The sequence below is a fragment of the Canis aureus genome, chromosome 3 (assembly GCF_053574225.1).
Source record: "Canis aureus isolate CA01 chromosome 3, VMU_Caureus_v.1.0, whole genome shotgun sequence".
Lineage (NCBI taxonomy): Eukaryota > Metazoa > Chordata > Mammalia > Carnivora > Canidae > Canis > Canis aureus.
In genome coordinates this window covers 79,488,452-79,515,604 of record NC_135613.1, presented here as the reverse complement: position 1 = coordinate 79,515,604, position 27,153 = coordinate 79,488,452, and the positions used below count along the sequence as shown (strand labels likewise).

General features: G+C 40.4%; 2 protein-coding genes across 6 annotated transcripts in view; one reads left to right on the top strand and one right to left on the bottom strand.

Moving 5' to 3' along the window:
- Positions 1-879: 879 nt before the first annotated feature.
- On the bottom strand, positions 880-13,201 carry SPA17 (sperm autoantigenic protein 17). Of its 2 annotated transcripts, none has more exons than XM_077893978.1 (5): positions 13,041-13,201; positions 11,660-11,840; positions 5,883-5,953; positions 3,996-4,082; positions 880-1,215 (listed from the first exon to the last, which is right to left on the bottom strand). In XM_077893978.1, exons 2-5 carry the CDS (start codon positions 11,811-11,813, stop codon positions 1,072-1,074), a joined length of 456 nt encoding a protein of 151 aa, XP_077750104.1. In that variant the 5' UTR covers positions 11,814-11,840; positions 13,041-13,201; the 3' UTR covers positions 880-1,071. The 2 variants fall into 2 exon arrangements, with proteins under 2 accessions (XP_077750104.1, XP_077750105.1); XM_077893979.1 differs by lacking the exon at positions 13,041-13,201 and adding an exon at positions 12,472-12,626.
- Positions 984-27,153, top strand: part of SIAE (sialic acid acetylesterase) — a 51,500-nt gene continuing 25,330 nt past the window's right edge. The window contains exons 1-3 of one of the 4 annotated variants that reach the window (XM_077893969.1): positions 984-1,236; positions 17,740-17,901; positions 25,889-26,064. In XM_077893969.1, coding sequence (XP_077750095.1) covers positions 17,778-17,901; positions 25,889-26,064 — 300 coding nt within the window. In that variant the 5' untranslated portion in view covers positions 984-1,236; positions 17,740-17,777. Of the gene's footprint in view, positions 1,237-12,602; positions 12,806-13,288; positions 13,432-13,625; positions 13,748-17,739; positions 17,902-25,888; positions 26,065-27,153 lie in introns of those variants that run through there. The other 3 variants (XM_077893970.1, XM_077893968.1, XM_077893971.1) reach the window with 3 other exon arrangements.

The window sequence follows — 27,153 nt, the reverse complement described above, 5'->3', positions numbered from 1 at the left end:
TAGAACCAAAGCTTGGACATCCAAGGTGTGCAGACAGGAATCCGAACCAGCCAGGACATTACCACGATGCTGCATCATCATGGTAGAAGGTTAACAGCATTAGTTAAACAAGATTCCACTTCTTCTCTATTTTGTTTTGGGAAAGGAACTGCTTCTTTTGGTCTAAGACATGAACCCCACAGTTTCTTAGATATTCAAGGGTGAGAAGGTCTCAAAAAGGAGAGACCAAACTTTCTAAAAATAAAGCACTCGGGGGGGGGGGGTGGCTTGAATGATTCACTGAAAAAAAAAGATGTAAGGCCTTTTGAGTTTATGATACAGGTATTTACCATTTGTGCATTGAGAAAAACTTGGGAAGTTTTAGTTGAGGAAGAATATTTATGATGTTATGATGATTTTTGTTTTTTTCAAATATGTATTCATCTTATTCTGTGTGGTTTTGGAGAGCATGACAATAAAAAAAACATCAGCTGGGTGTAGGAACAGATATTCACTACTAAATCCCAGCACATGTTTTGGGCTCAATACATTTTTCAATAAATGATTGCATGCCTGCATGACAAATGAAAACATATGGTTGAAACTTACAGGGAAGCAGGTTTTTGATTCAGCTTATCTTTTTAATAATTTGAATTATTCAAAAACTAAATGGACTATGCTTGAGAAGCAGTAAAATTCTCTACCCGGGCGTGAACCAGGAGCTGAAGGACTAGTTTTCAGGCATGTGATAGAGAATTTATTCATTAGATAATGGTTAGACCACATAACCACTGAGAGCCCTGAAAACTCAGACATGCCAGTTTTACAGCTTTAAATCCAGGGGTCTTTATACAGAGACTTGGGAGAAGTATAAATAAGACTCATGATCTCAGAGAAATCTTTAAGAGGCATGTGTTCAATGGCATGTTTATTAAACAAATGCTCATGACAGATTTTCACAACAGCAACAAATGTTATTTCACTACATCACATCTCCCTTACTAAGAAAAAAACAACAATCACAGCGAGGCTGATGGATCTGGATGATTTTTTCATGTTTTTCTGGGGAGCGGGGGAGTAAAACCAGTCTTCTCACTCATTTCCCTCTCTTTTCTCTCCTTCAGCATCACCTGACTTCATTTTCTTCACCTCCTCTCTGGCTAAGTGTCCCCGGAAGGCTGCTTGGATTTTGAGAGCAGCATCCTCCTCTCTTTGTTTTTCTTCTTCAGAAGATTCCTTCATGGAAAGGAGAAAAAAGTAAGACGCTTCTTAAATATCCAGTATTTTGATGCCATGAAAATAAATGCATAAATTTAACCAGTTTAGGGATGTAACAATTGAGATCTCTTGCTTCTTAAGGGAATTTTATACACTGTCACGTTGTATATATACTAAACGATGAGTGCCAAAATAGCAGGCATTTTGTTTTCTCATTCTTTAATATGTCTCTGCAATAAACGATCAGTGCCAACTTCCCCCTCAAAATAGCTCCTATTTAACAGTTTCCTGAGCAATAACATTTTTTTTTGAAACTAAGTAAGAATCCTTGAGGCATGGTAAAAATGTCAAGAATAGTAAATGTGCTGTTTCAAAATAATCATGATTATATGAAATTAATCTCTTAATTTTTCAATGATTAGCTAAGCAAAATCGTATATTTAAAGTGGACTGCCAAAGAGAAATCCTTTTAGTCCAATAAGATCAGGTTTTTTTTTTTAAAAAAAAAATTGATTTGATTAGCTGAGAGACAGAGAGAGAGACAGAGACAGTAGAGCAGGGGGAGGGGCAAAGAGAGAGGGAGAAGCAGACTCCCCACTGGGCAGGGAGCCCAACCACACAGGGATCCATCCGGGCAATTCAGGATCATGACCTGAGCTGAAGCAACTTGAGCTTGAGCTTGAGCAACTGAGCCACCCAGGTGCCCCCAATGGTGTCAGTTTTAACATGGTTGGCTGAACTTCTTTATATAGCTTCTTTTTTTTTTTTAAATTTAGGTGTAGAGGTATCTGGATTGCTCAGTTGGTTGAGAGTCTGCCTCTTGATTTCAGCTCAGGTCGTGGGATCGAGCCCTGTGTCAGGCTCCACACTCAGCATAGAATCTGCCTGTCCCTGTCTCTGCTCCTCCTGCCACTCTCTCTTGTTCTCTCTCAAATAAATAAATAAAATCTTAAAAAAATAAAATTTATATATAATTTACCAAAATATAGACAGTGAAACACACAGGTTCTAAGTGTCTAATTCAATAGATACATAGCTTTTAATATATCATTTTAAATTATAACAGTAGTACATGTACATTTAAAAACATAAATGTTCCTGGTAGTGAGTTTTCTCCCATTTTCCTAATCCTACTCCTAAGATGTAACCATTATTATGGGGTGAGTATATATATATATCCTTCCAAAGTTTCTCTGTATACAAAGTATTCATATGGGTATATACATGCCTTTTTATCTTAAAAATCAGATCATGCTAATTACAATGTTCACAACTATTTTTTCCATATAACTATGTATCTTGGTTCTCTTTTCTATATTACTATTCAGTATGTAATGCTGCCCATTCTTCCACTATTATATTACATTGTACTAATGCAACTTGATTAATTTACTCAGTCTCCTGTTGAAGGACCCTTGGGTTATTTATACACTCACCCCATTAAAAAGAAAAAAACAATGAAGCAAATCTAGCTCTTAAACTTTTAAATACCAACAGGATGGTATTAAATCCTCTGAGATGATGCCTCAGTATGAGCAAATGCATTACAGTGGAGTTGGAAATCAATAAAATCTCAACTCAGATTCATGAATGGGTAAGGGCAACTAGTAAAGATGTAAGGAAATGACACTGGCAAATGGCAATGTTAGGCTGATTGGGTTGTATTGATATAATTCTGGCATCATTTATAAAGGTTATAGGGAAAAGTTATGCCCCTAGCTGGGTAGGAGGTAAGGTATGTCTGCTTTGGGTGTCAGTTAACGGGTGACTAACTGGGACATTAAGGCATGAAAAGGAACTCAGAAATTTGGTCTTCAACATTGTAGAGAGTGAGCTCTTTCCCACTAGGCTTGGTTCTCTGAGTCTGGACTATGCATAATATAGGCAGTGATATGCTAGTAAATATTTATATATGGACTCTCCAAAAAAAAAAAAGTTTGATTTGTAGTATTGGCCATGATCTTCATACTCCTACCATGGCTGATTTTTGGTAAAGTAGACATTACTGATCATGGGTTGTATAGAGATGTGCACAGTTGTCTCTTGAGAGCTGGCTCTAGCACACTACTGAAAATAGGTATCTTTGAAGGTGGACCCTACTCAGGTCAGGTCTTTACTGCTTAGATGTAGGCTATCAGGCAGGAAGTCATTTTTTTAAAAGATTTTATTTATTTATTCATGAGAGACAGACACACAGAGACAGAGACAGAGAGAGAGGCAGAGACACAGGCAGAGGGAGAGGCAGGCTCCTGCGGGGAGCCCGATGTGGGACTTGATCCCGGGACTCCAGGATGACGCCCTGGGCCAAAGGCAGGCGCTAAACCGCTGAGCCACCCAGGGATCCCCAGGAAGTTATTTTGTAGACAGCAGTGCATGGAAGGTGAGTAAGACCTTTACACATTGCGGAAAGCCATTCTGTTTGGTGGTATGTGATTCTCTGCGAGTTTCCTTTTGTCATCTCTGACCCTTGCCACTGTGTGGTGGTGAGAGCATCGATTAGTGAAAAATTCTCAGAGTGGAAAGTGAATCTGAAGGATGAAGACTGAGATTCTCCCACCTATTGCCAATCTTGGAAAATAAGATTTTATTTTTAAGGGCAAGAAGGAGTTTTCCTTTATAATAGGCATAGCTACAAATGATCTACCAGTGAGTTTATCACTGATGCCAGTTATCTAAAGAGCAAAGTGATTATTTTAGCAATATGGATAATAGACTAGATTCATATTTGGAGTATAATTTTAATTTGAGGGATATGATTCTTTTTAGGAATCTAATAATATATGGAAAATATAACTTACAAAGGCTGTGACTGGTGTCTCATCCTCTTTCACAGATGGGTGAGATTTTTCTTTTTCTGACTCACAATTCTCAGGTGATTCTTGCTCCTGGAAGAGGGGTGAGAGGGTCAAACAGGCAACATTCCAAAACAGTAAAGTCTTGCATCAAACTGCTGAAAGTCACTAAATATTTCTGTATGTTATTGAGAAGTAGTAGGAATTAAGTACATGCTGATTAAAAAAAAAAAAAAAGAAAGTAGGTTGGAAAAAAAAGAAATAAATTAAAACTCTCAAGGGAATATGCATAAACAAATATGACCAAACAATTGGTGAAAAATGTTTGACATTTTTACTTTTGGAATGTGTGCAGCATTGTTTTTATATGAAAACAAAGCTATTGTCTTATACTAAAGTTGTTAAGATGCTGTAATGAATCTTGAACAAAGTGTAAAAAAGAAGTGCTGCTAGTTTTTAAAATAAGAACAAAATATGTGCCATTGTCCCCCATGATGTGAGATCAAGTGGACTTTTTAATGAAGTTTGAAGGTTAAAAATCATATCAAAGAAGTAAATTCTGCTATGGGGAGCCATTTAAATAAAAAAAAAAAAGGGGATATCAGCTATGCCTATTTTGACATGGTTATTGAAAACTTTCACCAAAATAGAGGCATTGCTAATTCACAACCTATGAGAAGAGTTTCTTGAATCCATAAAACAGAAATTTGAAGACATATAAGCTAATTAAGTAAAGCCTTTAGAATTCAAAAGAGATGGAAAAAAAACACCCTAAAATTGCTATGTGACACAAAGACTTAAAGCTTTTTGACACTATTCTTTTGATTGAAATAAAACATGAACACAGAGAATTAAGTTAAGTGGAAACAAACTCAACACTCCCATTATCTGGCAGGCACAAATGGATGGAACTTCACTTTTGAACTCATGGAAAAAGTGACAGGTATTTCCCCTGGAAATTCCCCAGTTCTACTGCGGAACACCATCAAAACCTGAACTTGGTTAATTCCTTTTAATTCTAATATCTGGCGGAGATTTGTGGCTAATGTATTATCTCAGTTGTCTAGAAGAGTGCTTCTCAGACACCAATGTACCTACAAATTACTTTGGGGAGCTTGTTAAAGTTCAGTTTCTGACTTGGCAGATCTGGAGTAGAGCCTGAGACAGAATTTCCATCAAGTTCCCAGTTAGTTGATGCCAATCACAAAGGGTCACACATAGCCCTTATCATCCAGTGTTCCTCTTCTGGACCACAGAACACAGAATGTTTTGAGGGACTATTCTATCAAGGATGGTACATAACTAGAATCATCCTGGATACAAAGGAAAGACATTGATTCTTTACATGCAATGAGTGCCTTTGGCTTAGGGCTTAATTATTTTGGGGAACCTTGGTTGAGAAAGGCTGGTTCAGAGAATGTTGCTAAAGAGAAGGCAGGTTCAGTCTTTGAACACATTAGTTTTGTAGAAGAAACTCCACCATGAGGTCAATGATGATGAAACAACTAGATAAATGGTGTTTTATTTTATGAAATGTCATTTGTTAATTCAACAAATATTTATTGAGGATCCGCTATTGCTAACCATCGTGATACCCAATACAATTTGAAGAATAAATTATAGTAGTTATTCTGTAACTTTTCAAGTACATTCTTTCTGTTGATCACCTTTCAATTTCAGCTAAATATCTGTTCACAATTCAGATACTTTATTTTTTTTCACAATTCAGATACTTTAGAAAAAAAATTCTCGTCAGAAAGAACAGCACAACTAAAAAGGTTTAATAAGATATATTTGCCTTTCATGATCGTGATTCTGGGGAGATTCTGCTATTATCTGTTTTGGAGACAAGGAGAAGAAATAACCAAATCCACGAGTTTCATAGGACCATACCTTGAATGCATGGTTGTTATAGAAGCGGTCGTCTACCTTAGCCCCCCATTCTGCTGGATCAAAGTTGGTTTCTAAATAATAAAAATATAATAATTTCAGACTTATTTTGAGTTCATTAAAGTAAATCCAGATTAGTAACACAAGATCTTTTTTTCAAACTACAGGGCTTTTTTTTTTTTTAAAGATTTTATTTTTTTATTTATTCATAGAGACAGAGAGAGGCAGAGACACAGGCAGAGGGAGAAGCAGGCATCATACAGAGAGCCTGATGTGGGACTCGATCCAGGGTCTCCAAGATCACGCCCTGGGCTGCAGGCAGCGCTAAACCGCTGAGCCACCGAGGCTGCCCAAGCTGGAAGTTCTTTATTGCTAGTTGAAAATCTTACTATGGGGACACCTGGGTGGCTCAGTGGTTGAGTGTCTGCCTGTGGCTCAGGGCGTGATCTTGGAGTCCTGGGATCGAGTTCCATATATGGCTCCCTGCAGGGAGCCTGCTTCTCCCTCTGCCTATGTCTCTGTCTCTGTTTCTGTGTCTCTCTTGAATAAATAAAATCTTAAAAAAAGGAAAATCTTATTATGTACATAGCTTAACACTGTAAACATAACCAGTGATAACAATATATGATGCTCCTCCTCCTGCTTGTGCTCTCTCTCTGTCAAATAAATAAAATCTTTAAAAAATAAAAATGAAGCATATTATGTAGTCAGTAAACAAAGACAGGAAGAAATATTTATATTTAAGCAGATTTTTTGAACTTTTCATTATGAACAATTTCTTTTTTTTTTTTTAAAGATTTTATTCATCTGACAGAGCCAGAGAGTACAAATTAGGGGAGTGGCAGAGGGAGAGGGAGAAGCAGGCTTCCAGCTTCCTGCTGAGCAGGGAGCCAATGACATGGAGCCCAATCCCAGGGCCCATTCCTAGGACCCTAGGATCATGACCTGAGCTGAAGGCAGACGCCCAACCGACTGAGCTACCCAGATGTCCCCATTATGAACAATTTCATTTTTTTAAAAATTATTTATGATAGTCACAGAGAGAGAGAGAGAGAGAGAGAGAGAGAGAGAGAGAGGCAGAGACACAGGCAGAGGGAGAAGCAAGCTCCATGCACCGGGAGCCCGACGTGGGATTTGATCCCGGGTCTCCAGGATCGCGCCCTGGGCCAAAGGCAGGCGCCAAACTGCTGCGCCACCCAGGGATCCCCTATGAACAATTTCAAACTTCAAAAGTAGAGAGAATAATATAACGTGTATATTACTCAGATTCAACAATTACAAACTCAGGATTTATCTTATTTTATCTGTAACTTCACTCAATTTCCCACCGTTTCTTGTGATTATTTTCAAGCCAGTTCCGGGCATCCTATTGTTTTATCTATAAATGTTTATTTCAGTGTGCATCTCTAAGATATAAAGCCACAATATCATGATCACATCTAAATACTAACAATAATGCCTTAATATTAGCTATCCAAATTTCTCCATGTTGCCTAGTATATTTTTTGTTGATTTTTTTACTGTTGATTTGTTCAAACAGAACCCAAACAATGGGCCCACACGGCCTTTCATTATGCCTTTTACATCTCTTTTAATTGGAAGAGATTTTCACCAATCTCCCAGCCCACATATTTTTTCCTTGCAATGTTTTTGTTGAGGAAATTGGATCATTTTTCCTTTGGAGTTTTCCACAGTTTAGATATTTCTGATTCCATTCTCATTATGACTTTTAACAAGTTCCTTTGCTTTTGAATTTCCTGTAGCTGATTCAGGATTTATTTATTTATTTAGCAAGAATACTTTAGAGATAATGCAGTGTAATTTTGTCAGGATACACATAATTTCTGGTTGTCTCTATTTTTATAATCTTTAATGGCCCATTGGTGATGATTGCTTAGATCATTTCTTTAGGGATTGCAAAATGGCAATGTTCTTATTTGATCATTATTTATTTCTGGAGTAATCAGTAAAGAAAAACTTTCCCATATCAACAGCTAACTGTTAGCTGACACACAGTTCATCCAGAAAAGGTAGGTTAAAGTTTTGATGCTTCCCCCTTATTGACCAGTTTTCAGAATAATCAGTTGGTTCCTTAGGATCCTCCTCTTAAGGAAGTTTTACTTGTTTTGAATAGTTAAGAAATTGGGTCAACTTCAATCCACTGCATTTATTATTCTTATTGATGCTCTCACTGTCCAAAATTGGCCAGTGGGAACTCATTCAGGTATTCAGGTGTTCCTGAGTCCTTTGGAAACAACTCTAGTAATCATTGATAGTTTCCTTTTTTTCTGGTATGGCAAGATGTTCAGGCTCAACTTGCATATTTGCTGACCAAATCACGGAATTAGCTAGTCTAGAAGCCTTGGTCTGTGGGAAATGGTAGCTAGATGTCACACTCTAGAGGCTGGGTGCTCATTGGTACTGGGTTGGTCATTGTTTTGTAGCCTTTTAAAAAATGTATACAGCTAGAGAACATCTCTTTCATTTTTGAAGAGAAAATATATCATTGAGGTCACACTGATATTTTTCTGTTCAAATTTAGGATTATAGGATTTTACTAACTTATTTTATTTTTATATCTATATGTCATTTTTCTTATACTAAAAATCTTATTCTAATAACAGTAGGATAGTTACTTGTTTGCTATGTCCTACAGTGAATAAAAACTGTAATTATACTATAATATTATTAACAATGATTACTGAAAACACTTTAAGACTTTTTTTTTTACTTCATTTTGTTTTTAGGGTATATCCACCAGAGATGTACACATTACTGTATGTATTATAAAGTCACTTGAAATAATTTTTCTGTGTGGTTATATCTACCCATTTTTAATACTAGTTAGGCTCCTTTGTTTCACTTCACTTCCAAACTTTAGAGATTGCTTAAAATTTTTAAAAATTTCTTTCTACTTTAAACTATGTTGAACATTTGTGATTTTGAATTCAAGATATATTCAGAGAAGTCCAGCTTTCTAGCTTCTATACTGTTCCCTCCACTCTGTTACTTTTCCTCCAGAGGTAAATGTAGACTTTTAAAAGACTTAGTCTTTCATTAAAAATATAAATGAATAGTTATATATTCGTATCAACATCCCTTTGTTAGGTAATTGGTAGTATACTAAACACTTTTTTTCCACCTTACTTTTTTCACTTAACATATCCTCAAGATCACTCTATAGCAACATATAGAGATCTTTCTCATTCTCTTTTTTAAGTAGTTATATATAATTAATTCCATTGTATGGATGTCCTCTAGTTTATTCAACAAATTCCCTATGATGGATGTTTCGATTGTTTCCTCAAAAAATGATGCAATGAAAAGGGAAGAAGTGGAGTTTCTCGGTCAAATTCTCTTCTTTGGGGTTATATCATTTTATATCTCCTCCAGCAATGTGTATGACTGTTTATTTCCCCTCTAGCTTTGTCTAGAATAAATTGGCAAACTTTGGCTGTTTTGCCAGTCTGATGGGGGGAGTTGGTAGTGGTATGTATCCCAGTGTAGTTTTGATCTGGCTTATGTTGTAATGGGTTAGTTTCAGTGTGTTCCCACATGTTAAGGGCAATTCGCATTTTTTGTGTGGTTTGCTCATATCTCTTGACCATCGTTTTATAAAAGGTCATTGCTTTTTCTTCCGTATCTTCACAAAACTTTATTAGGTTTATTAACCTGTTGGGTTATAAATTGCAAATGTTTTTCTTCAGTTTAGCATTTGTAAGTAGTTTCACTTTTCTTATGGTGATTTTGCCATGTAAAACTTTAGTTTTATGTTGCCAATCTTACCAGTCTTTTTTTCCCTAATTGCTTTTGGATTTTTAAGTAATTGTAACAACTTAGCTAGAAAAGCTTTTTCCTCTCTTATATTACAGAGAAATTCATCCATGTTCCTTATCTGTTTATATGATTTCATTTAAAAATTTAAATCTAAAAAAAAATTTAAATCTTTGATCAATTTGGAACTTACCCTGGTGTATGACGTAAGGAATAGATTCAATTTTATCTTTTTTCCATCTTTATCTCAACATTATTTAATAAAAGCCCACCTTTTCCCTAACGATTTGAGATACCACTTATATCAAATGCTAACATGTTTTCTGTCAGAAAAATCAAAGTTAAGACTAATAATTACCTATGAAGACTGCTGGAAGGGAATTCTTGCATTGTGAGAGACACTAGGCTAGAGGATTTTTTTCTTCCCTTTTGGATAGACTACATTCTGATACTTGCATCAGTTGGATAGTTCACCTTTGGTTTACATGAGTGGAATTGAGTATGGTGCTTTAAATTTTTTCAAGTAGTTTTATCTAGTTTTTTAGTTAGAGACTAGTAATCTGAGACTATTACTCTGAATCACCAATTGCTTTAATTATCATGATCCACTAACAATGACTCAAATGTTTTTGTAATGGGACATTTCTGAGATCTAAAATTAAATAAATGACTAAAGACATTTTACTCATGAGTTTGTAAAATTAATGTTATAATAACAAAATTAATGCCCATTATAATTCACCTCTTACTCTGAGTTCTTTTAATCGCTTTTTAGTAGCATGTAAGTTTTAAATTATACAACAGATATTCATACTGACTGGATATGGAAAAGACCAGCAACATTCAGGAAATTGGCAGAGATTCTGAGCTCTGCCGGGGTTGAGAAAAGAAGACAAGATGGTGGAGCAGTGCAGTGTGTATGGGAGTTGTTTCAATTCAAGCCTTGTGGTAGGTTTCCTTCTTCTGGAAAATGATTTGAAATCGAATGCTCACTTACTTGTAGTTATTTCTAGTCACTTTTACCACTCTGTTGGAATACTGCAGTCAAAAGTAATGATGGAAACAGCTCATACAAAATGTTTGTTCTAGTCAAGAATAGGTTTTTTTTTTTTTTTATAGAGATGCATAGCTGTAATAATTCCCATTTTGACTACTGGATCAGATTTTGATAGTTATGAGACTTCAAAGCTACGAATTTGGAAATTTTATTTCTGGAAGTGAAGAAACTTCTTTGGCTTTCAGCCAAAGAGTCACTGTTAGCATGAATCTTAGTCTCTGGGCAGGACAGGACCTTGGAAGAATAGAGAAAGGATATAAATTACTTCCCAAGCTGGGATTTCTTTTCTTTTCTTTTTTTTTTTTTTTTTAAGGAGGCTCCACACCCATGGAGCCCAACATGGGGCTTGAACTCATGACTCCGAAACCAAGACCTGAGCCTAAAATCAAGAGTCAGATACTTAATTGAGTGAGCCACCCAGACACCCCTGGAATTTTAGTTTTAAAAGCAGTATTACTCTGTGCTTTTTTGCAGACAGTTTCACATACCCCAGCAAATACCAATCTATTTAATGTAAGGAGCATAGAATTATTTTTTACAACAGTTATAATACTTTGAAGTAAGAAGAGTCAACATGTAAAGACAACCAAACTCTCTTCCCAGGAGGACTAGGCAGTCAGCTGCTTGGCATGCATTGGAACAGCCTATTGGGAGATGGAGGGATAGGCTGGATGATCTCTTGAGGTTCCCTTCCACCCAGTGTGTCCATGAAAAACACGACAAAGAAGGTCTGAGTAATCAACTGGTAATCTTCAATAATGTGAAATAATGTGATTTAAGAAAACTTATCATAAAGGCACATGTTTTCTATAGCAAGAACTGTTATTTGAAGCTACTTGCCTCATAAAGGCTTTCTGTGGAATGAGAATGGTCTTGACCCAGTTTCACCATAAACAAATGCTTAGTCTCTTACTTAAGAAAAAAAAAAAGCCTATTAAAAAAATCTTACTCTCTCGTTTCTCTAGAAGATTTTCAAAATATGCTGCTGCAAAAGCTGGTATATTTTCTGGTTGCTCCCTCAGAATCTCCCGTGTCAGTCCTTCAAGAAGATTGCCAAATCCTTGTGGAATTCGGTAGTGGGTGTTGGAGAATGGAATCGACATCTCCTTGGAAGGAACTGCCTATTGTACCTAGAGATTCGTTAGAGAGTATTGTCTGTAAGCTTGTCTGATTTTACTTATATAATCACAATTATGACGGCAAATTATTTCTGAGACCCAAATTTCCTGAACTTTCATTCTCCCCCCCCCCCAACACAACCCCAGTCCATCATTTCTCCATCATTTCTTCCAGAGTTTTGGACTCTCTATCATTAATTAGAATATTACAAATACAAACTCATTTACTAGGCCTAATCATTATTTTTTAAATTACAAAAATCGCAGATTTTTTTTCACTAGAACACTAAGGCTTTTTATTTCTGTCCCTTATATATATATTTTAATATACATTAAATATATAATATAATGAATAAATATATATAATATATAATAATATAATATATATTTTAAAACATATTAAAAAGATGAGGGTAATTTTTGTTATCCCACAGGAACTCAGAAGTACTGTTAAAAATTCATCAGAAATTACCAAGAAGACACTCTCAGGGGGTTTAAATTTTCAAAAAAATGAAGTAAGAGCCAATCTTGGTTCTAGAAATTACTCTAATTTGTTGAACGAAGAAGAGTAACACTTAATTAGTCTTGCCCCTTGCTTCCACTTCCGAAGCGTGACCCACAATGCCCGGAAAGGCCTACGTACCCCCCCAGAAAGGGGCAGCAGGGGCTCAGAGGGCGGAGGCAAGATCAAAGATTCTGCAAATCCAGGCTCCGAGATTTGGGGATTCTTGTGTTTTCCGGTTTTGTCCTGACCAGGTCTGATCTTCCGGTCTTGGAATACAGGACTGGACCGAGGACAGCTGCCAAGCAGCGGGTTGGGCGGCTGAGCGTGCAAACGACACCCTGGCCCTTTTCGGTGGAGGTGCCGATGCCGCACAGAGCGCCGGCCGGTGGGGGTCTAGGTGAGGGGCGAGACGGTGTCACGAGGCCCACGGCGTGCAGGATGCTTTTCGGTTTTCGAGGGCACGGGAGATGAGGTACCGAATCACTCCAGGGCAGGGCGAGACCCTGGACGGGTCTGGGGAGGGGAGGGCGCTCCGAGCGGGGACCGCGGCCCTCGAGCGACGTCGAGGATCGGGGATCGCAGGCTGCCTCGGCGCCCCGGGTGCCCTCGCGATCCCGGAATGTGTCGGGGATCCCGAGAGAACGCGAGAGGCCCAGGGGACGGGCGAGGTCTCGGGTCTGGAGAGGAAGTGGGGAAAACCGCCTCACCTCTCCGTTCTCGCAGAGCTGGTTGCCGATGGTTCCGGTTGTTATTTCTCGTTGCTGGGTAACCGTTTTTTTTTTTTTTTTGAACCCAACTACGGCGGCCGGGAAGGGGACAGGCCCGGCCTCGCCCGGCGGCCGCGGACGGCTTCGCGACCGAACGTCCTGGGAGGGGTGGAGCCAGATCTCCCGGCCCCGCCTACGGCCCCGCCCACGGCCCCGCCCACGGCCCCGCCCACGGCCCCGCCCACGGCCCCGCCCACGGCCCGGGCCCCGCCTGCAGAGGGCACCCGGAGTCCAGCACGCGGGCGGCGGATCCTCGCGAACATGGCAGCGCCGAGGGTTGTGTGTGGGCCGGTGCTGCTGCCTCTAGTCCTGCTGGCCGCCACGAGTGCAGGTGAGGCGGCGCACTCGGCCCGGCCCCTGCCGGCCGGCCTGCGCGGGCTCCGAGGTCCCGCGTCCTCCGCAGCTCCTGCCACCCCGGCGCCGCCCTCCGACCCGGGCTGGGCCGCAGGTGCCTGCTGGGCGGGGGTGCCCGCGGGTCCGCGTCCTCCCGCCGTCGTCACGATGCCCCTTGTGGGCCAGAGGGGAGGTTTGGGTGTCTGAGCCCGGAGGCCCGATCGCGCCAGACCGAGGCCCTCGGGGTCCCCGGATAACTGCAGGGGAACCCGCAGGGAAGGGGGCGAAGCGAGTTGGGTAATATTTGGAAACAGGTGACTGAGTCATCACCCACAGCGTTTCCCTGCTGCCCCCTCAGTGGTACCCTTGGGGAGGGTGTGCTTGGAGCTTGGTTCCTTGGGGGAATTACGTCTGACTACTTTAAGTGGTGATTAGGGCTAAGAAATACAACCCCCTCAGTAGCTCAGAGTATTTAAGGCCTAGCTTTGATCTCAGGCGCAGCTGACAGAGGGCGATGGTGAGGTTATATGCGTGATGTGGCGGAGTCCAAGTACTCACTTGGACTACTGTCCAGCTGGGATCCTGCCATTTGAGGGCCCCGGGCTGGACGCTGAGCCACAACCACGGAGAACCAGCAGGTGGGATCTGCCCACTAATTAATGCCTAGGAAAGTGCTCACGCTGCACCTGTTTTCTTCAAGCCATTCAAAGAGTGGATCCCAAAGATCCCTGCTAAGAAAGATAGGTTGAAGTGAGAGTGGGGACAGGGTGCAGAAAACTGGCAGTTACTTTACCTGAGAACCCAAAAGTACCCAGACTGAGACCAACTGTGGCCCATCAGGAGTTTCTCAGGCTTTAACACAAGTGTAAACCAGCAGCACTCTGCATAGCATTTTCTCTCTTTTTAATTTATTTATTCATGAGAGACGCACACAGAGAGGCAGAGACACAGGCAGGAGAAGCAGGCTCCAGTGGGGGAGCCTGATGCTGGACTCTATCCCAGGACCCCGGGATCACCCCCCAGGGCTGAAGGTGACGCTAGACCGCTGAGCGCCCCGGGGATCCCTTGCTGGCTCTCATCCCCACTCAGTGACCTTTGAGCCTAGCATATGGGAGGAGAGCAGGGCCATTCTTTTATTAGATCTTCTCTTAAAGGCTGTCAACTTTAATGCCAGTCCTGTATTCAGTCTTCACCTTTGGGTTTTATGGTTCCATTACCTTCATGACCGATGACTGTATTTTTTTTCATTAATGCTTTAAATTTTCTTTCCTTCTTATTCGGTGGCATATCCTCACATCTTTCCTTCAAATCATTCCCCCCTGTGCCCGTGTTGACTGCATAATAGTTTGAAGTGTACAAAAATATATGAGCAATGCAACAAGAAAATGAACACCCAAGGGTGCTGCACCCAACTTAAGATCTAGAACATTGCCAGTTTTATTGAGACTCCCTGGATGTTCCTCCCCAGTGCATCCCACAAGTTCCTCACCAGAGGTAACCTAACCGCTGTCCTAATTTTGTCAGTCTGCTTCTAATGACTACTTTTAATTTCCCCACAATGTTAATTTGTGTTTTCTACTCCAATGCCCAAACGATGGAAAAAATTAAAGACCTAAAAAAAAAAAAATTCAAATGCTAAGTGTCTTGTCTTTGACAAAAGGAATGACCAGTCCTGCCTCCTTTCTTGTTCTCCTATTTTGTCCATTGCTCAATTCCTTGGTAATGTTCCACTGTCTACTCTTATCTGGTTGGAATGTGAGCTTTATAAGGGCAGAAAGTATGACTTTTTTTTTTTTAATTTACCACCAGTATCTAACTGCAGCAGAGTGGAAATTGCAGTAGCTTTGGAATCAGGTGGCTTGGTTCCAAGTCCTGACATGAACTACCTACGTGATTTAAGGTCCGTCAAAGGGGTTTGCTACATGCAGCGTGCTTGTGCCTGCCAGAAATAAGCTCCCCAGTAGAATGGAACCTCCCTGTTGCTGGAGTTTTGTGTTTTTTTTCCCCTTTGCCTTCCTTTCTTTTTCTTTTTCTTTTTTTTTTTTTAAGATTTTATTTATTTATTCATGAGAGACACAGAGAGGCAGAGACACAGGCAGAGGGAGAAGCAGCCTCCATGCAGGAAGCCCAATGTAGGACTGGATCCCGGGACTCTGGGATCACGCCCTGAGCCAAAGGTAGATGTTCAACCGCTGACCACCCAGGCTCCCCTTTCTTTTTCTATTATATCCCCAGTGCTTAAAATGGTGTCTGGCACACAGTAGATATCAATAAATATTTGTCGAATTAATTAATTAATATACAAGCTATTAACCAAAATTACCCAATCTAGCCGGGGAGGGGAGGGGTCAGTGTTGATCAGTAAATAACAAGATTCTACCTCCGAGTGTGAAAGATCCTTTCTTTCTTTCTTTTTTTTTTTTTTAAGATTTTATTTATTTATTCATAGAGATGCAGAGAGAGTGAGAGGCAGAGACACAGGCAGAGGGAGAAGCAGGCTCCATGCAGAGAGCCTGACATGGGACTCGATCCAGGGTCTCCAGATCACGCCCTGGGCTGCAGGCGGCGCTAAACCACTGCACCACCGGGGCTGCCCCTTTCTTTCTTTGTTTTGAAAGATCCTTTCTATCTTTAAAATTCTTTAACACAGAATAGAGCCAGGCACAGTGAGGTCCAGTAAGTGTGTATTGGTGGAAACAGACGGAACTTAGAAAGATGTGCCCCAGCCTGTAAAACAGTGGCTGCACTCAGCCCTTCATTTGCACAGGCTCATGTGCAAGTGACAGCCAGTTCCGTTTCCCCCTACCCTCATCCTCTCTGCTTAGCTCTTAGCCCTTTGGTTTCCAGTTTTCGTTCCATATGAAGCACCTACCCAAGACTAGGCCCTCCCACACGTGTGCCTCTCCCCTTCCCTCCAGCATGCTGCCAACCTGCTTATGCAATTGTGGGGTGTTGGAGTCTCTTCTTAGAGCATTTTGCTTGTGGTAGCTGTGCATCTTGAGCCCATTATCCAGCCTTCTGGATGATCTTTGGTTGTCATGTCAGATTTATGATGGAACTAACGCTCATGAGAGAGAGCGAGCAGAAGATGTGTAGCAACTGGGCTGTTATTCGAAGCACAGGACAAATAGGCCACCCAGTCTGTGTAGGAGACCCCATTAGCTATGCTGCCCTGTTAAGTGTGGCCTAAGGGGCCATCATCATTTGTAGCTTCCAGGGAGAAAAATGTCAACCTTGTTAGTTCTCATTCTCTGTCCTGCCTATCATTTTTGTTTAAAACCCTTAAAAAAAAATCTTAACTTTGTTAATTATTTTCTTCTAGGGATTTTAGTCTGTTTTGTTCAGACAAAATGGGACATAACTTAAGTTTTTTTCCCCCCTTGTTAAGTTTTGATGAGGAACTCACTGAGATAATTTGGATAGATGCTTGTTATTAATAAAATACTTCAATATAGGCTGCATGTTAAAAATAGGAATGATCTCGTTAAAGTGAGTTCTTATTCAGTCTTGTTAGTGACTCTAGAATAGAATCTACAGTTTCAAGTGCTCTCTCTTGTTCTTTTTATATAATATAGCTTGTGAAATGGGTAAAATTGAGACGAAAGACCTCTGTTCTGACATTTTGACCTTCTGTTTCTCACCGACCTTATTTTTTCATCTTAGTTTATCTGAATTTACCTTGGAAGGAAGCAGACGTTGCAGATGTTCATAAATGCTTATTTAGAATTTTTAATGGATTGTAAAAAAAAAACACAGTAAGGGGAATTATTTGTCAGAAGTTGATACTGGTAGGATGGAAAGGGGGAAATAAAGGGTGGGGGGATAGATTCGGGAAGGCTGTGTTGGAGAGAGGCAGGTTTCTTTATTCTCAGCAACAAGGAGTGGGTGTGGTAATGGAAAGTAGGGAAAGGAAGTAGTTTATTTTTCTCATAAATACCATCTGTGGGGTGTATAAGAGGAGCATCTTAGCAATTTGTAGGTGAATGAAGTGTCAGGGCCAAGCCCAGGGCAAAGGCAGATCAAGAGCTCTGAGGGTGAGGAGGCTTGCGGTACATTGGTTGCCCTAGGTTCTTTGAGTTTTCCTTATTGGTCACCCTGTACTTTGATGCATATTGTTGGCAACTCTTCTTGTTGGGTTGCTTACCTAATTAGGAAGCATAAGATCTAGTTTTAGAAGATTAAAAGGACTGGATATATTCAAATTGGCCTGTATAAAGGCTTTATTATGTTCTTTGCTGTGTAACCAGATTCAGTTGGTGATGTATCTTCCAATGATGCTCTTCTAAGTGTTTGTTTTATATTTTAGATGTTGGTTTTCGCTTTGCCTCCTACATCAATAACTACATGGTGCTGCAGAAGGAGCCCGCAGGGGCAGTGATTTGGGGCTATGGCACATCGGGAGCCACAGTGACGGTGACTCTGTACCGAGATCAGGAAACCATCATGGAGAAAGTGACAAGTGTGAAAGGTAAGGGATCTCGCCCTCTGTTCAGCTTTTGTCTTCTTCCGCCACCTGGTGGATAATCTGAAAATGAACGCTAAGGTTCTGACTCAGGCTCTATCATCCATCCATGAAAGTTGGAGTATGTACTATGTGTGATGTCCTGAGGGTACAAAGAAACTCAACACAGAGTCAAAGTTCCTGCCCTCCAGTATCTCATGGAATAAGGGGAATGGACACCAAGTCATAAAGTGCAGTGTGATAAATACTATGATGAAAGTGTATGTAGGGTGTCATAGGATACGGAAGACAAATGTCTAATTCAGATTGGATGGTAAGATACGGTTTTCACAGAAGGTGCCTTTCGAACTGAATTATATTTGAAGGAGAGGCAGTATGGAGGAGTCCCGACAACCTAGGCTCTGGATCCACTGTCTGGGTCAGGTTGTGACTCTGTCATGTTATGACTATATAACCTCAGGCTGTGTTATTTTCTATCTCTGCGTCACAATGTCCTTATTTGTAAAGTGGAGACAATAATGATATTTAGGATTATTTCAAGGATTAAATGAATTAACACATGTAAAGTACTTAGGACAGTGCCAGGCACACAGTAAGCTGCCATCATCATCATCATTATTAATTTTATTAATAATATTAATATTATTAGCTGCCATTATTATTAATAATAATAATTTTATGTTTAGTCAGTCAAATATTTATCGAGTGCCAGTGTGCCAGATACTGTGCTAGGTACTGGTGAGACAGTGATTAGCAAGATAGATGTGGTCTCTCTCCTAAGGAAGCTTACAGGTTAGGGGAGGAGACAGAAAAATATTAAGCAATTACACATAAGTGTGTTAGGTGCCACAATGTAGAAGAGCAATGTGCCATGGAGTGCTTCGGAGAGATAATTCACTTAACCCAAGGTTTATCTTGAAAGATGAGTAGGGCAAACCAGGTAGGGGGAAGAGCCTGGAGGAAAGCCCAGAGGCACGAGTGAGCACAGGTTCTTGGAGAAAGGCGAGCAGGTTGGTTTGCTTGAACAGTGGGGTATGTGGCTACTGGCAGACGTTGGGAGAGAAGGTTTAAAATGTAGGAAGGCTTGTCTGTCACTGCTAAGGAGTGTATACTCTAGTTTGGACCGACTGTCGGATTTGTATTTTAGAAAGATTACTCTGGCAGCACTATGGAAAGTGGATTAGGGATCAGTAAGAGTAGAGGTGGTGAGAACTGTTAGCCAATTATTATGATATTCAGGCAAGAGACAATGAAGGCCTGACCTGAGGTAGTGGCTGTAGGCATGTTCAAGAAGGCTAGGACCAGAAGCCTCCAAGAGCAGACAGGTCCTACAAAGGATTCTCTGTCTAGAAGAGATTAAGCTGCATAACAGCATGTGGAGGAGCATAGCTGGAAATTACTGGATTAGGAGGCCACAGTCAGGGCTGGGTCAAGTGGAGACTGGATCAGATCTCCGTTAGAGGTAGTGGTAGAGTTATGGTGTGTTGAAGGTGAGAGGCAGGTCAGGAGGCTACTCTGGGGAGCAGTGGGGTGAATGTGGGAGTTGGTGGTTTAAGTAGTGACTTGGTTTTATATATATATATATATATATATATATATATATATATATATATATATATATATATATGAATGACCGGGAAGCCTGTGGAAGTGTTTTGGCCCTTGAAAACAAGGATTGCCTGATTAGTTCTGTCAATATCCAGTTCAGAGTGATCCAGATTCCGGTGCAGGCTCTTTGTAATTCATTTCCATTCAACAAACATTTTTAAATACTATGTACCAGCCTTAGATGCCAGGTGAGTGCCTCTAGTTCTTGGATTTCAACACTTTTTGAGGTAAGAATGTTATTGAGTGAAACTAAGAGAGTTAAAAGGAAAGCTTAAACTGATTGAGAAGTTGTTTGCCATTAGATTAAATGCTACTGGTGGCCTATAGGATAAACTGAAGATAGACTCAATTCGAGAGATGAGCAGTGCTCTCTTTTTGTGTCTATTTTAGAAATTAACAGCACAGAGAATAAATACTGGTAATCTCAGTAAATGATGTTGGTTTAGGAATCCAAAGAACCGCTGTAGTTTAAAAACAATAAATAGGATTTCCTTGGTGCTAATAATTAACATACCAATAAATATTTAGGAGACAGAGACTACATAGTACTGTAACGGTAGATACAGAAGATGTACATACATATATGCATATATATATACATATATACATATGTATGTGTGTATATATACACTTTATATATATTTGCTAGGCTCTCCACATTTGCTTAGTAGAAAAGAAAAGTATTTATTTTATGTAGATCCATAAATCTACTTATAGGGGCATCTTGCTCTGTTCTGCCCATATATATATAGCATTTCAGTTTTCTTTTAACGTTCTTATGCATTATTTTTAGTTTGTTCCCCCTTCATGGGGATTGTAGGACCAAGATTTGGAGTGGCCAGAGATGAGGCAAGAGGGTAGGTAGTGACAACAAGGTGTAAAAGGTAACAATTAAGGGATGAGCCTTTCTTTTCCTTCATGGTGATAGTGAACTTGCTCACTTATCTATAGATATCAGTTGAGGGCTTATTGTGTATAAAACACCAAAGCCCTGGAAAATACAAGGAAGAATACAAATTGTGCCCATCCTCCAGGAACTCACTTTCTTGCTATCCTTTCACGTTTGGTACTTTTGATTTAAGCAGTGCTTCAGTTGCCTCACTGCAAAGCGATGTGTCATTTGAAGTTAAAATATCCAGCAACAGCTTAAGGGAACCAAGTGATTCATGGATTGTTGATGGTAATTTCACGGGAAAAGGAGTGGTTGTTATTGGCGGTGGGGCTAGATCTATTTCTTAGTCTCTCCACATTTGCTAGGTAGAGAAGAAAGGTATTTATTTTACATAGATCCATAAACCTACCGATAGGGGCATCTTGCTCTGTTCTGCACATGACGCAAAATGGGTAAAGTGTTATTTGGAGTAAAGGAGGGAGACATGTAGGAAATTTTATAGGGCACCAAGAAAATGCTTCTCAAAGGAAACATTCCAGGGTATATTGGAGGGTTGATTTCTATTTCAATTTTGATGAGGACTCGGGGATTTTCAGCTAGACTATCTCAAATTGTCACTTTGTCTCTGTTAATATTTAACTTATTACCTATAATCAATCCCCTGGGTGCCCATAACAAAATGGAATTAACAGCAGGAAGGTTTTTGTCCAGGACGACTGGCAATTAAGCTTTAGGAAAATTAAAACTTGAGGGATGATTGAGAATATGGGCCAGGTACTGGGCCTATTCAAACCATATTAACAAACAAAAACAAAAACAAAAACAAAACAACAAAAAAAACCCCAACCATATTAACAAATGATGCATGATGATTCTTTCAGACACAAGGAATAAAATGGAGGAGGATAGGGTGTATCCTCTCACTCTGAGGTACCTGAGGGATGCTTGAGGGGGTGGTGGTGATGAAATGAGAGTGTGTCTCGATTTTTCATCATGATTGAGGTGAGTAGAGATATTTTCTCTAGCTTAGAAAATTAGAAAAAGCTTAAACCCCTTAGAGAAGCAAACAAAACAAAACAAAACAAAACAAAACAAAAAAAAAAACCCTCCTGGTTGCAGTGTCAGCATGCACTGTGCTACACAATAAAATACCAAAAAAACTTAGGTACTTAAAACAACACACTTTTATCGTGACACAGTTTCTAGAGATCTGAAGCCTGGGCCATCACTCAGCTGGGTTCTCTGATCAGGGTCTCACAAGACTGAAATTAAGTGTTGGCTGGGCCGTGTTCTCATCTGGAAGCTTGGTTAGGGAATGAGCCGCTTCAAGCTCCTGTGGGCTGCCGCAGATTCATTTCCTTATGCCTATAGCATTCATGGAAGCATCTCTGCTGTTTCAAATCTCTGATCTCTAGACCTTCTTTATTTTAAAGGGCTCATGTTATTAGGTCAGGCCCACCCAAGGAAATCTCCTTTTTTTATTAACTTAAAGTCACCTGGTTAGGAACTGTAATTCCCTCTGCAAAACCCCTTTATCTTTTCCGTATAATGTAACCTAATCACAAGAATGACATCTCCTCCCTTATGCCATTTTCTGTTGGTTGGAAGCAAGTTACAAGTTCTGCATGCATTTGAGGGGAGGGGATTATACGAGGCTGTGACTTATTGGGTGTCACCTGAGGGTGTGTCTGCCATGGGATGCTCTAACTTAACTTGCATAAACAGTTTTCTCGATAGAAAAAATTTGCAAGCTTTTTTTTTTCTTCTTTTTACATTCATGTTTAACGGTGGTGGAGATGCACTTTATACAGAATAAATGCAGGTTGTAACAGGGCAGTTTGGGCACTGAGACTTCCAAGTCACTTCTGCACATCATTGAACTGATTTGCAGCTGGTGAAGTGCCAGGATTTTTTTTTTTAATTTTTATTTATTTATGATAGTCACAGAGAGAGAGAGAGAGAGAGAGGCAGAGACACAGGCAGAGGGAGAAGCAGGCTCCATGCACCGGGAGCCCGATGTGGGATTCGATCCCGGGTCTCCAGGATCGCGCCCTGGGCCAAAGGCAGGCGCCAAACCGCTGCGCCACCCAGGGATCCCAGTGCCAGGATTTTTGTGGGGGAAGAAGTGAACAGGGCTGCTTCTTCCAGCTCTAGGCTTTTTCTTTTGGGAAGGGATAGGTCATGGATAATTTTCCTTTTCCTCTTCTTGGCATCTGAGATTTGGCACAATAACCTGAAAAATAATTAACATCTGATGTGAACAGCCAAAAGAAAAAAACACGAAAGCACTTTATGACTAATCACGTCTTCAGACAAATTCTTTTAATGTTTTTTCCCTTTGATGATTTGTTCCCTTGATTTTGAGCTGGGGGTTGGTCAGGGAGGTGGAGAGAAAATGGAGAGAATTCTTCACTTGTGCCCTTGGCCGGAGTATGAAGAGAAGAGGGACAGGAAGAAATAGGCCACCAGGTACACTCACCCTTGGACATGGAAAGACAAAAACCTAATCAGTTTGCATGGCTTTCCTGTTGGTGTAACTCAGGGCTGGGGTTTACTCTCTGTCATTTACTGATGGGAGTGCCTAGCACACGGTAAGCACTCTAAGAAACTATATAATGAAGGAAGAACATGAATCTTCCCTGGTGGGAGAAGAAAGAATGTGAGGAAGCAGAGATTTGAATGAAACAAAAATGAGAATTTACAGAAACCTGGGCCTGGATTGGAAGAGAGGTTATAAGAGAGCAGGTGATGAGGGCCCAGAAGAAGCTGTTGCTCAGAAGGCCCATCAGGACCAGCAGAAAGCCAGCTGGATGGATGGTGAGCTTCCAACTCTTCATAGTCAATGACTCAGTTTCATTATTTGGATTCAACCCAGTGGACTTGGTGGGTCAACACAATTTCTAAAAACCATAAGTGGATTTCATCATCCTGTGTCAAGCTGGGTAAACAGTTCTTTACCCAGCCAGCCCTGAACTGACAGTCAAAAACCAATGAGTTCTCCTTGGGAAACATGGTGACTTTTGCCTTTGTCAGCCTACCCTTGCCATTAGTTGGAGAAGCAGCCTTCACGGGGGGTTGCTCTCCTTCACATATACTTAACATGGGAGGGAATCCCCCTTGTTTTAAATGAACTGTTTCTGAGTTAGTTTGACCACTAGTTAGCTCTCTACGGTGGATCTGGTTTCCCCCATGTTCCCAGGCAATAACTCCACTTAACCCTCATTATTGTGCCACAGTTTAGTTTCCTTTTACTGAGGGGAGGGGAAAACTGCTTGAAACTCAGCAAACTTGAAGAGTAGGGCAGAGGAAGTTCTCCAAAGTCTTTGAGGGAGTTGATCATTCTCAGGAGGTAGTTCATGGGAATCAGGCTCAGGTCTGGATCCTGGCTTCTCTTAGACCCTTTAGGCGCTGGAGAGAGCTCACCCACCTGCTGTGGTAAGACCGTGTTGCCATCATCTCTTGCCCAAAGGTCCCTCCTTCCCCTCATTTGTCTTTTGGTTGGGGGGCAACACAAGCTTCCAGAAGCCCTGGCGAAGGCCATTTTCTTTGCTGGATTTCACGGGTTGAGGCCATGTGTAAGTATCAAATGAACGGCAGTGGCTAGTAGAGTGTACGGTAGTAGAGAGCTAAAAAAGTCCTGCCCGAGGTTCTTTGACCACCTTGTCAATAAATGAGTAATGTTGGTGGCAGAAGGACCGAGCTCCAGTAAGCTATGTCAGTGCAAGAAGCCTGGAAAGACCTTGGCAAGACTGTAGTTGGGCAGATTGGAGCGTCTGTCTGCTCAGAAGCACGAGCCATATGGAGCACATCGCACCTGTGCGACACAATCTGTACTCGCTGCCCACTGTTTCCAAAACAGTGATTTTTCTGCTTTAGGTGAATTATACATTTAATATGTTGATGTCTGGCTATTGGTGATATAAAAACAATAGTGAGCATTTGGTCCTGGCTTTAGTTGACCTCCAAGGGATGGATGGGAGTAGCAACCTCAGTCGATTGTATTTTTGAGAGGAGCAAGCACGCAAGCTTGCGTGGACGCCTCGAGGCTTTTGGACATTTCCCTCAAGGCTCTGAGCAATCCTGTATGGTTGGAGCTTTTACTAGTCTCCTGTTGTGCATCTGGACCTCTCAGCCTTCTGCTTGGCTTCTGCTGATTGGAGAGAACTTAGCACAGAATCTAGTACATAGTAGGCACTTGGATAGTATTTTTATAATTATCATTTTTTTTTACAGGTTGCTGTAAAAACTTTAGGGTGCTCCATTTCCAGTTCTTACCATTCTTTCCCTTTGAATTAACGTTGATCTGAACAAGGGGTAGTGGAACAAGGGGTGGGCAGGGGGTTGGGGTGACTGGGTGACAGGCACTGAGGGGGGCACTTGACGGATGAACATTGGGTGTTATGCTATATGTTGGCAAATTAAACTCCAATAAAAATATACATAACATAAAAATAAATAAAAAAGAATTAACGTTGATCTGATGGATGCAAATTAGAGATTATTTTGTATTCTTTGGCATTATGCCAAGAATATTTATTTTACAACGATCATTTCTCTATTTTATTTTTCTCACTCTCACGTCTTCAACTTTGTTCATGTTGTTTGGTTCTCTGTGGCATAATTTTGCCATTCTGGAGATATTTTCCCTAAGTTTCTGAGTATGATGTTGGCAGTGGTGGTGGTATGAGTGGGTGAGAGGTAGGAAGGTGGTAGGGGGGTGGTTCCTAAGGAATATGCTATGAATCTCTGAAATAGGGTCTTGGATAGCTTTTCATCTCCCTAATTGAGTCCGAAAACCTTGAGTCTGGTAAATAACTCTGTGAAAATAATTAATTGGGCACGTCTAAATGTCTTCTTCACAGAGAGATTAATTTATATGCTCCTACTGCTTCTTTATATGTCACTCTCTGCACTCACCTGTGAGTCTGGAGAACTCAGACCCACTGGTAGCGTTAATCCTTGGAAGCAACATGGGGTGTGGGTGGGTGATTGATGACAAGGATGATACCATCAAGTAAGGGGAAGTTCCAGATTATAAATGATTTTCTCTAACCTGTGTTCACCTTTGATTAGATAATTTCAAATTTGTTTGGGGCCCTGTGTAAATCTATTGGGTTATGATTCTATTAATATTGACAGTTGGTTAGTTTAATAGGAATTTCTACTTTGCGTTTTTTTTTTAAATTAAACTCCCTGAATTTTAATCTCGGTTTTTGTCTATTCTCATTTAGGATTATAGCTGGCTGATTTATTTTTCTTATAAATGCTTCAGTTACAAGGAAGGAGGGACTAGCACAGATTAAGCATAGAAATGCTGTTGCTTTTGTTATTTTGTATTTGCTTGTGTGAAATTTGGCCCATCTTCATATCTTTGAGTTCAGTCCATCACAATGACTGCGTTTAGCCACAAATGAGTGTGGTGCATGGCAGGACTGGACTTTAATTTCATTTTAATTGATTGATTAATTCCTTGGAGCCTTTCAATGATTTCAGCACACTCTAATAGCTGGATGGTGGTACTGGATCCTATGAAGCCTGGTGGACCTTATGAGGTGATGGCACAGCAGACATTTGGGAAAACGAACTTCACCCTGAGAGTTCATGATGTCTTATTTGGAGATGTCTGGCTTTGCAGTGGGCAGAGTAACATGCAGATGACGGTTTCACAGGTAATTTACAGAATCTCAGTGTTAATAAATAATGTTGATGATGAAGAAGAAGAAAAAGAAGGAGGAAGAAGGGGGCAAGAATTTTTTTTTTTTTAAACCATGGACTAAGGTCTTTTCTAAGTGTGTGGCATGTAATAATTAATTTAACTTAATGAGGTAAGTACGGTTGTTCATCTCACAGATGAGGACACTGGTCCTCATCTAACGGAGGTTAATTTACCTACTTAGGTCACACAGTTAATAGTGGTGCCAGATATGAACAGGCAATGTGACTCCAGAGCCTGCTTTCTTAATCACACCTAGTTCAGTGTAAGGGTGCAGGGCACTGTTTTCTCTCCTTTCTGAGCTAAAGGCAGAAGCTGAAGCATCTGACGGTCAGGCGGATTTCACATCAAATTGAAAGATAAAGTAGATTACTCTTCTTTTTGATAGGTTTTAGAAGATGAGCTTCTGGAGAGAGCCTCAGAAATCAAAACAATTAGATTTTGTGTTAAGCTATGCGTCTAATATAATACATGTCTTTTGTTGTCATGGAGATTTAACAAATTGAGACTGAATGTTGGCTTTGCCTTTTACCAGTTGTGTGACTTGGAGCAAATCACTTTGTATTTCTGAGACTTTGTTTTCAAAATGTGCTTTTTAAAAACAATTGTGGTTAAAATGAATATAGCATCATATTTATCATTTTAACCATTGCTAAGTATACAACTCAGTGGCATTAAATATATTCACAGTCCTATGTGTACCTATCACCACTATCTGTATGCAGAATTGTTTCTTCATCCCCAACATAAACTCTGTACCCCTTAAACAATAAGTCCTCCTTTTCCCCTTCTCCCAGCCCCCTGATAACTTCTTTTCTGCTTTCTCTCTATGAATTTGCCTCTTCTTAGTACCTCGGTTTTTGGTGTACCTCCTTGGCTGGATTTATTCATTCCTAAATATTCAATTCTTTTAGATGCTATTGTAAATGGAATCATGCAATCCTTGTCCTTCTGTGTCTGACTTATTTTACTAAGCATAATGTTTTCAGGGTCTATCCATGTTGTAGCATATATTGAAATTTTGTCCCTTTTTATGACTGAATTG